We start from the raw sequence: 16,029 nt of genomic DNA on the forward strand, positions 1-16,029 counted from the left end.
AAAAACAACAAAAAAAAAAAAAAAAAAAAAAAAAAAAAAAAAAAAAAAGTCAGAACATTCCAAAAAAGGAAAATGATCTCAGATGGAAGAATGTGCAAGTGACAACAATAGTAGGTGCAGGATAAGATACAAAGAATATGGACTATGTTCAACAATAATAACCTGAAGCAAAACACAAATTTTATCAATGGCCCTCCAGTTAATAACAAATTTAATTTCTTTCTATCTCTTAAAGTATCCCCCCCCTCCAAAATGACTTGCTTGTAGTAAAAGAGTTTTAAGGCAGAAATCTACCAATGCAAGACAAAAGAATAAAGGTCAAGTGCGAATGTTGAAAACAGAAATTACAGGGCTAAGTCTTTGGTACACAAAAAGAGGTATTTTCCAACCTATAATAAGAATAGTGAGCCAAAGAGTGAACAGAATCAACAGACTGGAGAGTGGCAAACACAGGAGGGATAAATGAAGCAAAGGCACAATAAAGAAAATTCACACAGCATTTATTTATATACCCTCTGCCCCATCCATGTTAGAAAATGAGAGCTCTATATTTCATGCCAAAAGAGTACATGGGTAAGAAAATAATGTCTACACTAGAGCTTATCATATACATTTTGTAAAGGGATCCACGAAGAAGCAGGAGGATTAAATACATCTATGTATACAGGACACTATAATCTTTAAGGCCTTTCCCCACACTCAGCTCCGAGAGTACTAGTGAAGCCCTTGACCCACAGGAAAGAAAACTGGGTTGTTTTTCTCCTTTAAGAATCTGAATTTATGTGAAGGAAGAACATGTATAGTTAAAGAAATTATTCATAATTTCAAAGTGGATATCATCAGATATAGATATGATATCAGTAAAAAGAGATTTCAAAGAGAAAATTATTTTAAATTATGAGAATGCTGAACTTTTGGCAACTGATGGATTCTATACATGGGGTGGCCACCAGTTGTGTACCAAATGGTGAACCCACAAGGTTCCAACAGATAGCTCCGTTCATACCCATGACCAAATGGACAGTTCTAAGTAAAATCACAAGGCCATAAAACATGACAAAATGCCATAAATGTAGGAAAATGACCTGTAGGGAAGATTGAGGGATAAGAGAGAGAAGAGGCAGATGAAATAGGGTAGTAGGCAAAAGGAAACAGAATGCACTATAGATTTATATAAAATTTTCAGAGACAAATGTAATCAATAAGCAACATATCCATTGATTTTCTTCCCAAATATAACTTGAAATTCATAAAGCAATTATCTTCCTTTCTACAGAATGATTCTAAAATAAAACAATGGCATTTTAAAACTGAGGGGTTTTGTCTGACAGAGAAATAAATATCCGAGCTAGGCAGAGATGGAGAAATGTCATAACAGATATTAAAAACATAAAGGAAGTGTTTAAATAAGGAGTTGGTAATCTTCCAAGAAGTATATATAAATGTCAAAGGAAAAAATTTGGAAGGTTGAGAAAGGTTGTGAGCAACGATCCTATCTCAGTGGCTCAAGGCATAAGTCACAATTCTCAAAAAAAAAAAAAAAAAGAAAAAAGAAAAAGACAAAAAGACAGCATAAAATTCTCTCAACCAAAGCACTCCTTGCTTCAAACCCATTGGGTAATTATCATATGAGATACTACTTGTCCAAGAAGCAAACAAGTTATTATGAAAATTCAGAATCTTATATACAGAGAAAGAATCCCACAAGATTTCGTTGAGAAAAATAGCACCATCTATATAGAATGCCATTCATCAAAATGGCATCACATTTCCTAAGAACAGCAACAAGTCAGTCAATGAGTAGAAGCAGTTTTAATATTCTGAAGGAAGTGACTTCCAACACAGTATATGGCCATTTTTTAGTCAAGTACCCCTTATAATAATTTCAGGCAGACAGTCTAACTCAAATGACTATATAATTCATGCTTTCTTGGTACACTTAAGGACCTGGTACTCTAAAATTGTGGACATTAGAAATGAGGAAAAACAGCAGACCTTAAGGGTGCACAGATCAGAATTCTAGGAAGATATACCTCTGCTGATCTCTCTAAAATATTTTGGACATGTTGCAGCAGAACACTGATAAGGTACCTGATGCTGCTCAAAATCTGAGAGGCTATCCAGAAAAATGTCCCTTAAATTTGGCAGACTTCAGTGTGAGACAAAAGGAAACATTTTCTCTTCTCTGTATCTCCATCTCATCCTTCTTCATTCCCTCCTCCACATTCTCCTCCCCGTTTTGCTTCTTCCTTGCCATTATATTAGAGAATGCTCTCCATATGGATGCATTAAAGGTAGGAACTAGCATCAACATCCCCATACAATTACTAAATCACTGTAAAAGAACAAATGACTTGAAGTAAAAACTAAAGAAGCAGAATAATATCTGATCAAGAGGATAAAAGAATATAGAGTAGGAACTGGAACAATGGCTCAGTTATTGCAGAAGACCCAAGTCTTATTTGTGGTACCCATGTTCACTGTAACTCCAGCATTAATGGATCCTACACCCTCTTCTTACCTCTGTTGTCACTTCATTAACGTATGCGTATGTGTGAAGACACACATGCATACACACATATACAATTTTAAAAATGCAATAAATCTTAAAATAAAATTTTTAAATTTAGAGTAAAGCAGTCTGTCATTTAGTAAAACAGTAATGGTATTTACATATTTCTCAATCAAGAGGAATTCTGCCATCTCCACCAAGAAATATTTATTCGATGTTTTATTTATGTCAGAATAAATGCAAAAAAAATACAAAAAAAATGATGTGCTAGAAGAAAGGGTTGACAAGGAACCCCAAATTCTACCAGGTAATCCCTTTCTCAAGACACAAAGGACTAAGCAAGTCCAAGGTGAAAACCAGAGACCCCCCCTCCAATCAGTAAAGTATGGACGTTAGCTCTTGCAGTTCCTGTGATGTAGTTAACTGGCTGCAATGGAGCTAAGAATGGAAGGAGCTCTATCACAGGGCATGCAAAGCCTAGTCTAGATAATTAAAATTTAAATGTGGAAAGCAGAATGTTAACACTTCTATTCGTGCTTCAAGAGAATAACTTTTTTTTACTTTACAACAAAGAAGGAAAACAATTTAAAGAAATCAGAGAAGGCGGGTTCAAAGAAAAAGACTTAAAACACAAAGCTAGGATATCTGTCCATTTGACAGTGTTAATAAAAAAAACTAGCCATTGACAAGCAAATGATATCTGTAGCACACGGAAATGATTAAGGAATCCTTGATAATGCACAGAGAATATCATTTTTAAAAGAATGACATCTACAGAAGGGTGAGGAGTTTGGAATTAGGGAGTTAATGGCTCCTGGTGGGGTGGAGTCATTCTTCTCTGGGGGATGTGGAAACTGCTTCTCTGCCTATGCGCAAGTGAATTATCACCATACTATGAATATGAAAGAAACATTAATTTGACTCAGTGGTTTATAATGAATAAAAGAAGACAAGAAGGTTGGAGGGGGTTGTGTTGAGTGTTTTCAGGAAAAGTGAGACAAAGGGGGTTGATATGATCAATACACAATGTATACATATATGAAATTGTCAAGGAATCAAGAATACATTTTTAAAGATTGTCATCTAGTAGAATATAGACAACATAGTCAACAAATTAAAAGACTCTTGAATTGTTAAATTATATGAATAGGATTAAAATATCATAACTAATCCCAATTTTGCATTCATCAGTTTTATAAACATTAAAAACTTAATAATAAAAAGTATTCATAAGGATGCATATCAGCAGGTGTTTCCAAATACAGTCATGAAGGAATGAGAAGTTATACATGTATACATTGTGTTGGTTGTGATTAAGAAATTTTAAATGTTTGGCAGTAGTGGTTCATGTGTTCAATCCCACCACTTCGGAGGCAGAGACAAGTGGATCTCTGTGAGTTCGATGTCAGCTGGTCTACAGAGTTAGTTCCAGGATGGGCTCCAAAGCTACACAAAGAAACCCTATCCCAAAAAAAATGACAAAAGAAAAAAACAAAGAACAATGGCAATGGGTTTTTGATCCTACTGCACCTATTGGTTCTGTGGGAGCCTAGGCAGTCTGGATGCTCACCTTACTAGACCTGGGTGGAGGTGGGTGGTCCTTGGACTTCCCACAGGGCAGGGAACCCTGATTGCTCTTTGGGCTGACGAAGGAGGGGGACTGGATTGGGGGAGGGGGAGGGAAAGGGAGGCGGCAGTGGGGAAGAGACAGAAATCTTTTATTAATTAATAAAGAAATAAATAAAAAATATATATTAAAAAAACTGCAAGAGCCACAAAGGACCATGGTCATTGACGACGGGTCCTCCATTTGACAATTTTCAAAACAAGATTTTTGATCTTACTATGCAGAATGTTCAATGTATGGACTCTTTAAAGATTTGTTTTTACCATAAAAAAAAGAAAAACCCAAAGAAATTTAAAATGATAAGACATTTTTAGAAGAACATGCACATGCAGTCAAAAACATGAAAAAAAAATGCCCAGATAGGAAATGCATTTATTTTAGAACAGTAACCAACTTTATAAACACTGAGGAAGAATGGATCCTAAGCAGGATCTTTTTCTCAGGAGGATAAATGATACTTCAAATATTCCCAATCCTAATCGATAAGTGGCAGGTAATATATCTTCATGTTTTATACATACCATTTGTACATCTAGTTTTTCTTCATGGTTTTTAAAACACATTTCACCTCAAACATGGTTAAAATTTAAAAAAAATAAATTGTAATCAAGAATTATTTCACAACAAAACAAAGGCAGTTATTAAAATAAACATACTTGGGATTTTAGACACAACTTAAATATTCAGTGAGGAGAATGAAAAGGTTTTGAAAAGACCTCCAACCAACATGAAAACCTACACATTTGACATAGCAACAAATAACTAAGAAAATGTGTAAAATCCACATATTATTTCACGTATTTCTTCTGTCCATATATCTGAGTATTCCACAGTCTACTGAGCAGAACTGACAATCTCCAAAGAAAGCTGTCTTTCTGGACTATTAATAACCATGCCTTAATTTTATTATCAACAGTATTTTTAAGTGCATTAAAAATAAAATAAAGTATCTTTCTTTCACTGATACCCAAGTGGGGTAATGGCTATATTTTCTCACATTCACTCGTCTATACTGGGCACAGCAGAACTCTCCACCTCACTGAGGGAAACAGAGCCGTAAAACCTAAGATTATACAGTGTAGCCTGGGTACTGTTCGCAGGTGAGGCTTACCATGCCTTTACCTTCAGGAAACTGTCAGGACTTCTCTAAACCACAGAGATAACTGTATCAATATCCTGCCAACACATAGGTCCCCACATTTATGCTTCCTTTCATTTAAACATTAATATTATATTCTGTTCTCATTTCCAAGTTAAGGAAATCTACTGAAATAATTATTAAATATCTTCTACTTCTACCATAATTAATGATTAATAATAATGCCCTTCATTACCTCTTTACCAGAGTCTATAACCATACCTACATTAATTAAAATGAATGTATTTGGTACTTCATTGGTGTAATGTGTTATGAGACTTGTGAGCAAGACTGATTTCCGAATCTTCAAAATGAATTACTCAGGGAAACACCAAAAATATAGAAAATCATAAGGTAAAAGAATCTCACTGTATACTCAGACTGATAAGCTGTCAGGAGCCAAGAATGGGACCAATTAAAACTCTTAAGGCAGATGAGAAAGTTGAAAAAAACAACACTTTCTGAGTCAATTTCCAGTTCTGATAGGCATCCTGAAATGTTACTTGCCTACTTCGAATAGTAAAGACACTACCAAGAAATACTAATGAAAGAAGGGTAGAAGGGTAGGCAGATTTTTTTTCTGCCTTTACTACCTACTCTGCATCCCAGTGGCTGATTCCAAATTACCACAGAGACTTAATATTATTTATAAATGCTTGGCAAATAACCCAGGTTTATTTCTAGCTAACTCTTACATTTAAATTAACCCATATTTCTATTTACCCTTTGCCACATGACACATAGCTTGTTACCTCATTTTTACATGTTCTGCTCACTTGGTGGTAGGCTGGCAATTCCCTTGACTTGGCCCTTCTTCTCCCTATCTTTATCAGGTTAGCATTCCCATCTAATTTTATCCTATTCAGCTACTGGCCAGTCAGATTGTTTATTTAACTGACCACAGCAACATATATTTACAATGTAAAGCAATATTCTACAGCATAGAAGAGAAAATGGGAGAGATAGGGAGAGAAGAGTTAATACATTTTGAGTTTAACAGAAATTCCTTTTGTGCTTTGAGCTTTGTCATTTTTTCATAAATTTTTACTGGATGCAAAGAATGGAAGGGTCATGGGATCTTTACGGTATCTGTATCTGTGTCTCAGATAAATACCTCCAGACACCTACTGGAAGGTAAAGTTTAGTGTCATTCAGACTTTTGTGTCAACTTGGTAAGTTTCCAGCAGGAATGATAAAAAGAGAAAGGGCTTCTTTGACTAACTGTTTCATTGTTTTTAGCCCATTATGGCCAGGAGAGCATGGAAAAATAGTTGGCTAGAAGAGAGGAGTTCTGGGAATTTATAAGGCAGAAGAGTGGCCAGAGTTCAAGGCAAAGAAGTAGCCAGGAGTGCAAGGCAGAAGAGTGGTCAGGAGACAGCAATACCCTCTATGCTTCCTAGATTCTTGCTTTTCCACCTTTTATGCCCTCTGAGCTGCCTGCTGAAGGGATGGTGCTACTCACACTTAGGATGGGTGTTCCTCTCTTAGCATCACTCTCAGCTCTTCCAGATGACCCATAATTGGTTCCTAACACCTACATTTGAAAGCTCACAGACACCTGCAAATCTAGTTCTATGGGATCTGATGCCCTCTTCTGGCTAACAGGGGCATCTGCCAAATACGGCATAGATGCATACATTCAGACATATGCTCATTCTCATAAGAGAATAAGTAAAATATTTTTACAAAATGTTTGTACATACAAGATAAAAAACAATGAGCTTGACATAAAGTCATTTAAGTATGTATGCAAGGTGGATCGTGGCTGAGCCAACATTGCACTGTTGATACGTACTGTGTTTACAAGCTATTAGACAGAAGGCACTGTACATAGTAGTGTTGCTCTCAAGCAATATTTACAAAACATGCAAACTTCTATATCTAGAAAAAAATAAAACAGGTTCTTGTTGCTACGTGTCAGTCACATAAAAAAATTTTGAACAGACTATAACACAGTCAAGCATAGTCATTACAAAAAATGCAAAAGAATAAGCCACATACTAGATGACAAACCAATAATTTCATTGAGGCTTGTATAGGGGTAACAAGAAAATGGTATTAAGTTAAAGAACTTACACATGCTGGTTGGGGGTGGCACATGCCTTTAATGCCAGCATTCAAAAGACAGAGGTAAGCAGATCTCTGTGAGTTGGAGGCTAGCCTGGTTTACAAGAGCTAGTTCCAGGACAGGTTCCAAAGCTACAGAGAAATCCTATCTTGAAAAACGAACAACCAAACAAATAATAATAAAATAAAAAAATAAACAAAGAACTTACACAGTCCAATTTCAAAGTTATTTCAGAGGAACAGAAACAATAAATTAAGCTGATTATGACTCTGCACCAAAGAAACAACTAAAACAAGAGAGAGAAAAAAAGATAGAAAACAGACAAAGATAAAATGAAATTGAATGTATGGTTCCAGTCTAAAAATCTCTATGTAAAGAATGTGTTTGTTCTATGTGATTCAATAAATATGGTATAGACATGTTCTTCAATACCCAGGCTCAATGGGTTTGCATTGAAGGTCACTGGGAGATCACTTGTGAAAAGGCCACAAGGAAGCCACCCATATGTCATCAGGTAAGTTATTTTCTTCTTTACTGACTGTCTTTTCTATTTTGTTCAAAGTTGAAGGATGTATTTCTAATTTAAATGGTCAAGAATAAGGGACACAGGGCTATACAGGGACTTCATTCTCCTTTCAATATGAGGTCAGTACAAAATGCAGAGTTATTATTTGTTTTTTGGTAAGTACTGATTTATCTCCATTCTTCCTCAGGTCCAGAGCAGAACTCTTGAAATATATCAATATAGAGCACACACATGCATATATATATATATATATATATATATATATATATATATATATATGTACAGGTTTTTATAGCTAAATTTTATATTAAATTGAGAATTGATAGCTAAACTTGGTTGACTACATCTGGAATCTACTAAAGTCCATATGGGCATACCTGTGGGTTATTTTCTTGATTGGCTCATTTGAGGTCAAAAAATCAACCCTAAATTTGGGTTACACTTTCTGGTCTCAGGACATACAACAGGACAAAAGAAGAAAATTTCTACCTTCTACTTCCTAGCCCTCAGTCTTCCTGACATGTTCATCTACCCTTTGGTGCTATTAAAATCTACTTTAAGATCCCAACATAGACCAAAGATAAGGTGAGACATGTATTGTAGACCACATAACTACCAGATTTTTGGCCTTTGTGTTAGTAGACAGCCGTTGTAGCACTTTCTAGATCATAACCAATAAGCCATTCTAATAAATATACATATATAATTTACTCTATCAGTTTCTTTTCCTCTAGAGGAACCTGAGGAGGGTCCAAAATCAAGTTTTTAAGTTTAAAAATGACATAGTTTCAAAATACAAAATGACCACACAGATTTACATATGCACTTTAAAATATTGGTTTTGCATATTTACAAACATAAACTTACAGGCAAATTGAAGTTTGGCTTCTCTGCTCACTATTGTTCCAAGAGAATTTGTGGCAAAACACTGGTAACTTCCTGTATCCCAGTTTCTGTTGGGGTTAATAACTACAAGGTTTCCTCCATTCAGTTTGTAACGATGGTCCAGACTTGTATCAATATCACTACCATTCAGCTGCCATCTGAAAAGAAAATGTCAAGATTATTTCTCTTCTTACCAGGCCTATGCTTAAATAAATGGCTCTATTCTGAAAACTCCACTTCAAACATCCAAAGACCTGAATCTCGACATCAAAAGGTTGAGACAAGAGGATTTTCACAAGCCTTAAACCAGCATAACTATCTAGTAAGAACCCATCTCAAAAACAATAAAGACAACAAATACATATTCTTGAGAGGCAAAGAGTAAAGTTCAGTAGAAACTATAACATAGCAACATCTTAAAGTTAAAAGTGGTGAGTGGTTTTCTGAAGAGCTGGGGATAATTTAGCTTGCTCAGTAGCTCACTGGGGGAATATTTAAGTTGGGTCTATGTGAGCAAAGATGAAGCAGAAAGTTGAGGTAATTATCTCAGAAACTTCAGGGCAATCTCATGCTGACAACCACATAAGGGGTAGCACATTTCTTTGATTTATATGGCCTGACTGAGCACATTTAATAAATTAATTGCTAACTGTTCAACTCTCCAGTTCAATTTGTCTGAGTAAAAACCTGTCCTGGGGTGTTCATTCTCCCCTTTTCTGAAGCCTCCATAGAGCTATTTACACAACAGTGCATTGCAAGAAAAGACCCTATCACCACCTTAGGTTAGGGGCTGAAAAATTGAAGGAATAAACCCAGAGGGCATACACATTAATTAAAAAAAAAGAAAAGAGAGATTTTTAAATAAAACTATAAAAGTCTTATCTTTAAATTTTAACCAATAGTAAAAGTTTTTAAGCACTAAGTATATTAGGCACACCAAAGTAAATTTCTCCAGTAAAAGCCCTACCCATGTGCTACCATAAAGGGACACATTCATGTTGTAAATAAATTCACTCACCTTTTAGACAACCAAAATCTGATCACAGATACGTATTACCTACCCAGTTTAATGTGTGATAACAATGGGCTAACTCAGCATAGGAATTTTGAGAAAATGGTTGCAATAATGCCTGCTTTATAAAGGATAACAACAGCTGTTTAAGGTCAACAGCCCTAAAACTCCTAAATAGCTTTCCTCAGAGGTGTCATTGGTTTGAATTATAGGTCATAGTTCCTCAATTATATTATAGGACATGGAAAAAACTGTCCTAATTTACAAACTATTTAATGTACCTTTCTAATAATTGTAACCCAAAATTGAAGCTAGATTGATAGTGCAGCAATAGGGTTCTCAATGAGCATGCTCAGTGAACACAAGCCAGAGGAGGAAAATGTTGAAAATTCTAGCACCTTACATTTTGAGTCACCCTAAAAGTCCTGCGATCCAGTGTGCAGGACGATGGTGCATTGAAAGGCAAAGCAAGTGCTGAACCCTAAGCCACAGTTCTAATCAGTCACTGGGCCTGAGACTGAGACAGAGATAGTGATTCAGGCAGAGTCCTCTAAATCTTTGACTGGAACAAAAGAGGGAGACCTTGAGGACACTTTCATGAGGTCTGAGGTGGACTGTGTGGACTCTCTTCAGCAGCAAACTTGTTGGAAGGGAGGGGCTACATATATGCACCAGTAGCCAAGAGAGAGCTTTGTAAAGCATCTCAGGGGTTTTCACAATAGTAAAATGAGATGCAGGCTGAGCCTCTGATCAAGAAATCACCAATCCCAGACAGGGATGGGAAACTAGACTTCTCTGGGTAAAATTCTGAGATAAGTACGAATAAAACTCCCTCAGATAGTCTTGTTGGTCATGTGCTACAGCACTAGAAAGACAAATCCTGAACAAAAGGGCAAAAGAAAGAGAAGTTTATTAAATACAGTGGTTTTATTTGGATCCAGAAGTACATTCTTAAACCAATGGTTCTTTGGCTAAAAATTAGGTCTATGAATGACCAAGTGTCGTGGATTTCTCTTAGACTATATTAATGATCAAAGCACTGTGAATTTGGTGATAGATGGTGTTTTTTTTTTTTTTTTTTTTTTTTTTTTTTTTTTTTTTTTTTTTTTTTTTTTTTTTTTTTTTTTTTTTGCTGGAGAAAGGGATCTGAACCCTCTTTCCTATGAAAGCCCCACTCCAAAACAGGGCCTTAATGATCACCTGCCTCTCCCTCTTCTCTTGCTAGTATTTCTAGTTCTAAACTCCAACTTCAATGTATCCTTCTCTCTCTACTCCTCCTCCTACATACTTTCTGGTGCTATCAGAGGTCCTAATTGTGCCTAGCCAAAAGGGGGCAACCACAGGAGTCAATGGATTGGAGTTCCTGGGTGCTGGGAGGATATGTAAAAGTTTTCCCTGTTGTTAAATAAAGGAGTCTGATGTGTGCCTTCTACCTGAGTCCCAGTGACTGAGAAGTTGACACTGTGCTTCTCTCCTGTTCTCCTGATGAAAATATTAGAGCCCAGCAACACCTCCTATTTCTAAAATTCAGTTCCCTTTGCCCCTGAAAAGAAAACTTGAATTTCCCTTCCCAAAAAAGGAACTTCCTGATTTTCTGATTCCACCCAGGGAGGTCTCCTTAGGTATCAGGTGTAGGATATGCCAACTATATCCCCTTAACAATGTAGAGTTCTGAAGCTTAAAAATGGAAATATCATATGGGTGACTGATCACTTGGATCAGTTCCTTGGGGTTGATGTCAATATTGAATAGTTTGTTCCTATACTCCTTAATGTATTTCACAATATAGAAACAGAAGAGTCATTGCCAAATTCCTTTTATGAAGCTACAGTCACTCTGATACCAAAACCACACAAAGACTCAACCAAGAAAGAGAATTACAGGCCAATCTCACTCATGAACATCGACGCAAAAATCCTCAACAAAATACTGGCAAACGGTATCCAAGAACACATTAGAAAAATTATCCAATAAGATCAAGTAGGCTTCATCCCAGAGATGCAGGGCTGGTTCAACATACGAAAATCTATCAATGTTCTCTACTTAGAAGAAAGGGGTGAAACGAAGGGTAGCAACCTACACAAGAGAATATCTACCTAGACAAGGTATAGTTGCAGGAGATGAAAATTTCCCAACCAATATCCTGTTTGGATAAAAATAGTGAGACTCACCTTGTTCATATGAAAGATTTTCTTGAAAATTTAATCAGAAGAGTACTTCAGATTCAGAAGGTAAGTAAGGACTTCAGCATACAACAGGAAAACTCTTCTACAAATTACATAACCAATAGGAAGGTTAAGGGATCAGTTCAGAAATTACCCTAGCAACTATCACCTGGCAAGACAGAGCAAGAAAATTACATAAATTAGAGGGCTGGGAGTACAGAAACATGGAAGACTTATTGAAGGGACCCAAAAGGTTCCTGTAAGAAGAGATGAAGAAAGTAAAAAATAAGAGTCAAAGGTAATGTCGGAAACAACCCAGACTGTGAGACCCAGAAATTCCAAGCCCAAGTCATCAAGTAGAGATCACAAAAGGGGACTGAGAGAGAAGAGATGATTCCAAAGAGAAATGAAAGAACATTTGTTGCAAAGATGGAAAGAGGAGACTTAGAGAGGGAATTCCCCCTTTTAAAGAGACAAAAGGAAATAGTGAGTTTCAAGGGGTAAAAAAGGGGTAGATCTTTTATCACCTAGAAGGATTCTAAAAAGATTCTTCGATAAATTGAGAAGCCGAACTACTGAGGGTGTGAAAGCCCTTCCTAGTAGACTGCATGGTAAGTTTCTCCTCCCTATCTTTCCCCATCTCTCATATATATATATATATATATATATATATATATATATATACACATCTTTAAGTTTTGCTACTTTAAGGTGGTAGTTTTAGGATACTGGATAACACCTACAATGTTTGGTAGTTAAAAATGGTAGTTTTAGAGTACTTATAATTGAAAGCACTGTAGTTGCATACAAAAAAAGAGAGATATTCTTAACAATTGCTTCAAATCCTGAATGCAGGAAGAGGTCAAATGACTCAGTTGAGGATAGGACTTAAAAGGGAATGGGAGGAGGGGAGGGAGTGGGGATTTGAATTCATATTTTTTTTAAATCTAATTTTAAAAAAAGCTGAACTTTATGTCTTTTTACAGCTTCTAACTTCAGAGTAGAAGATGAAAGAAAACCTGGTTTGGGTGGAGCAAGGAAATAGGGAGAATGTTAAAGATTACTCCTACATAGAGCAGTCTTCAAACCTTGGGGAATATAGTTATCAGAAAACTGTATCCCATTCCTCTGCAAGGGAGAAATGGATTGTCTCCAAGTATCAACTGTATTCTTAAGAATAGACTCTCAAGGATGCCATCAGGAATTGTCCAGTAGTAAAAGAAAGCAGAGAAGTATTTGCTTCACAATGGGAAGATTGGAGACCATAAAAAAGGAACTGTAAAAACAGACTATCCTTCCTCATGGGTTCATAAAGTCCCCTAGTTTGTTTAGCCAAATTTTAGAAGGAATTTAAAAATTTCCCTGGTCCTTTGGAAATCAGGCTCCTCCACCACAAGATTTATTAATGTTGGGAGCAAAAGAATGAAATTATTAGCTTGCCAATAACCTTATTACAGTTACGTGGGGATGGGGGACTCAGAGTTTCTAAAAAGAAGTCACACATTGCAGGAAAGGAAATAAATGCTTAGGTCATCTGGTTAGTTTAGTGAACTAAGAGTTATGTTCTAGAAGAGTGTTGCAATTAATACCCAACTACCCCAAACCAGGAGAACTTAGAAAATTTTTAGGCTCAATGGGGCTTTATAAACTCTGGTTTGGCTCTTGTGCTATCCAAACTAAAGGCTATAATGAGAAACTCCCAGATGAGGAGCCAGATCTTCTGTGGGAGGGGGAAACACTTAAGCTGTTAAAGTCTTAAACCAAGAATTAATAACTGTTCCATATTGGGCTTGCCATCTTTTGACAAGTACTTTCATTTTCCAAGTGTGGACAAAACTACTTCTTTCTGAAGCCACTCTCTTGGGAGCAGGGGTCAAAAGGCAGCTCATAGTCTCTTTGTCAGACCATTAGATCCCATCTCAAGGGGAAGGTTGGAATACATTCAACTCTACTGCTACTGCTCTCCTTACTTAAAAGAGCTAAAAGTTAACCTCAGGTGGCTGTCTAATTATAAGTACTCCTCACCAACTAAGATTGCTCCTACAGCAGAAGGCTGAAAGATGGCTAAGTTACTCCAGAATCCCAAAATATTAAGCTATTCTCTTAGACAAAGATGATTTAATTTAGTCACTAGTGACTATTTAAACCCTGTTGAGTTCCTAAATGGAGGGACTCATTCTGTGCCTTCTGTACCAAACCAAGGTCTACCCCAACCTGAGAGAGACTCCCTTTCTTCAAGGACCCAACTATTTACAGATTCTTGCTAGAAACCTGAGGGGAAAGTGAATGTGTACTCTGTGATTGATAAAAATATAGAATCTGAACAACTGACAAATAACTAACCATTGCAAATGTGATTTATTTGCCTTAAACCAGTTCCTTGAAAACTTAAAGGGAAAGGTGGGGCTATATATATGAATTCCTGGTATGCCCAAATTCATAATTTCAGAAAACTCTGGTCAGAAAGAGTGGTAATTAATACAAAGCATAAAAATTGATACACAAATAATTTAGTGACCAGGAATTAAAATACAATTACATGAATGAATTATAATTTTATGAGTTTCTAGGCACTAAAGAGGCCACAGCTTTGGAGCACAGGGAAACAGACTAGCTGATGAAATACTCAAATGGAATGGGTCAAATATTCTCCTATCACAGTAAACAAGAGTGACTGATAGGTTTATGTGCAGGGAGGTTAGAAGCTCAAGTGTTCCCATTGCCATTCTGATGGATTTCAGAATGCTATGAAGGAATTCATGATCTTCCTTTTCCAGGATAAGAGGGCCTAAATGCTTCCCTCCTATCCTATGTCCCTTTTGTTCCCAGCCACAAAGGAAATGAGGCAACCTTAAACCCCAGCTATTCTACTTCTCTTGAGAAGAAATAATTACATCTCCTGATGCAATTTGAAAGATGGGGACAGGATTGTGAAGTCTTGGGAAATGCATTTGGATATAAGGCCTCTGTGACTTTGAACAGATGCCACACAACACTAAGCTTAGTAACACCAGGACACTGTGGTGACATCGGGGTGAACCTTTCCTGGAGATCTTATTGGTCATTTGGAATGGGACATGTGCTTTGGCTAAATTGGCTACATTTTCACTACTGTGTAACCACATCCTACCTACATTCAACCAAAATTGTCTCCACAAAAAAAAAAAAGAGCTTAAATCGCCAGGATGGTCATTTGATCCTCATGTTAGTATAGATTCAACAGGAATGTCATAAGGAATTCCTAATGAATTAAAAGTAGAAATTAAATAGGATTTGAGTCAGTGCTACTCTAATAGTCTATTGTAACTGAAAATGTACATTGTATAAATTATAGACTTACACATATACACATAATAAATATTATACAAAATGTACAAATGTATACTGGGGCATAGATGTGTGTGTGTGCATAGAGATACAAATCAAGGTGCGTGTGTGTGTGTGTGTGTGTGTGTAGAAAATATATTACAACCAGCAAAGATTTGTAAATTATATCAAGCATGCTATTTAGGGTACAGCAAATCAACTAGATACCATTAGCAGAAGTGCATGGGAAAGCTGACTAGCCCTAGACATGATGCTGGCGGTAAAAGGAGGAATCTGTGTGATGGCAAGTAGTCAGTGTTGTACTTGTGTTCCTAATAATGTGGCTCATTGCTACACTATCATAAATTCTCTTTCGGGACTAACTCCATTTCCCAATACACTAGCTGGAAATTCATGTATATGGTTCGAAACACAGTTTGTAAAAAGAAAAAAAAAAGGAAAAGTGTAGTGACCTCCCTTGCTAAAGTCTAAAATTACAAATTTAGCTTTGTGATTCCATGCATACGAGAGACAACACATGTTGAAATAGGAGCGGCGGGGCTGCGTCCCCGGCACCCGGCCGCCCACATGGCTAGCTTATGCCAAGAAATAATTACACGGAAACTGTATTCTTTCAAACACTGCCTGGCCCGGCTAGGTCCAGTTTCTTATTGGCTAGCTCTTACATATTGTTCTAACCCATTTCTAATATTCTGTGTAGCCCATGAGCTGGCTTACCAGAGAGGATCTTAACCTGTGTCTGTCTGGAGTGGGAGCATCATGGCGACTC

The 16,029-nt window shown here is 36.6% G+C and overlaps 1 protein-coding gene across 1 annotated transcript in view; it reads right to left on the minus strand.

The window, feature by feature from the left end:
• The window catches only part of Cntn3 (contactin 3), a 386,288-nt gene that overhangs the window by 235,092 nt on the left and 135,167 nt on the right, over positions 1-16,029 (minus strand). The window contains exon 4 of the mRNA XM_050149360.1: positions 8,739-8,914. Coding sequence (XP_050005317.1) covers positions 8,739-8,914 — 176 coding nt within the window. The remainder of the gene's footprint in view (positions 1-8,738; positions 8,915-16,029) is intronic.

The sequence above is a fragment of the Alexandromys fortis genome, unplaced genomic scaffold (assembly GCF_014885135.2).
Source record: "Alexandromys fortis isolate MF-2015 unplaced genomic scaffold, M_Fortis_MF-2015_v1.1 scaffold_48, whole genome shotgun sequence".
Classification (NCBI taxonomy): domain Eukaryota; kingdom Metazoa; phylum Chordata; class Mammalia; order Rodentia; family Cricetidae; genus Alexandromys; species Alexandromys fortis.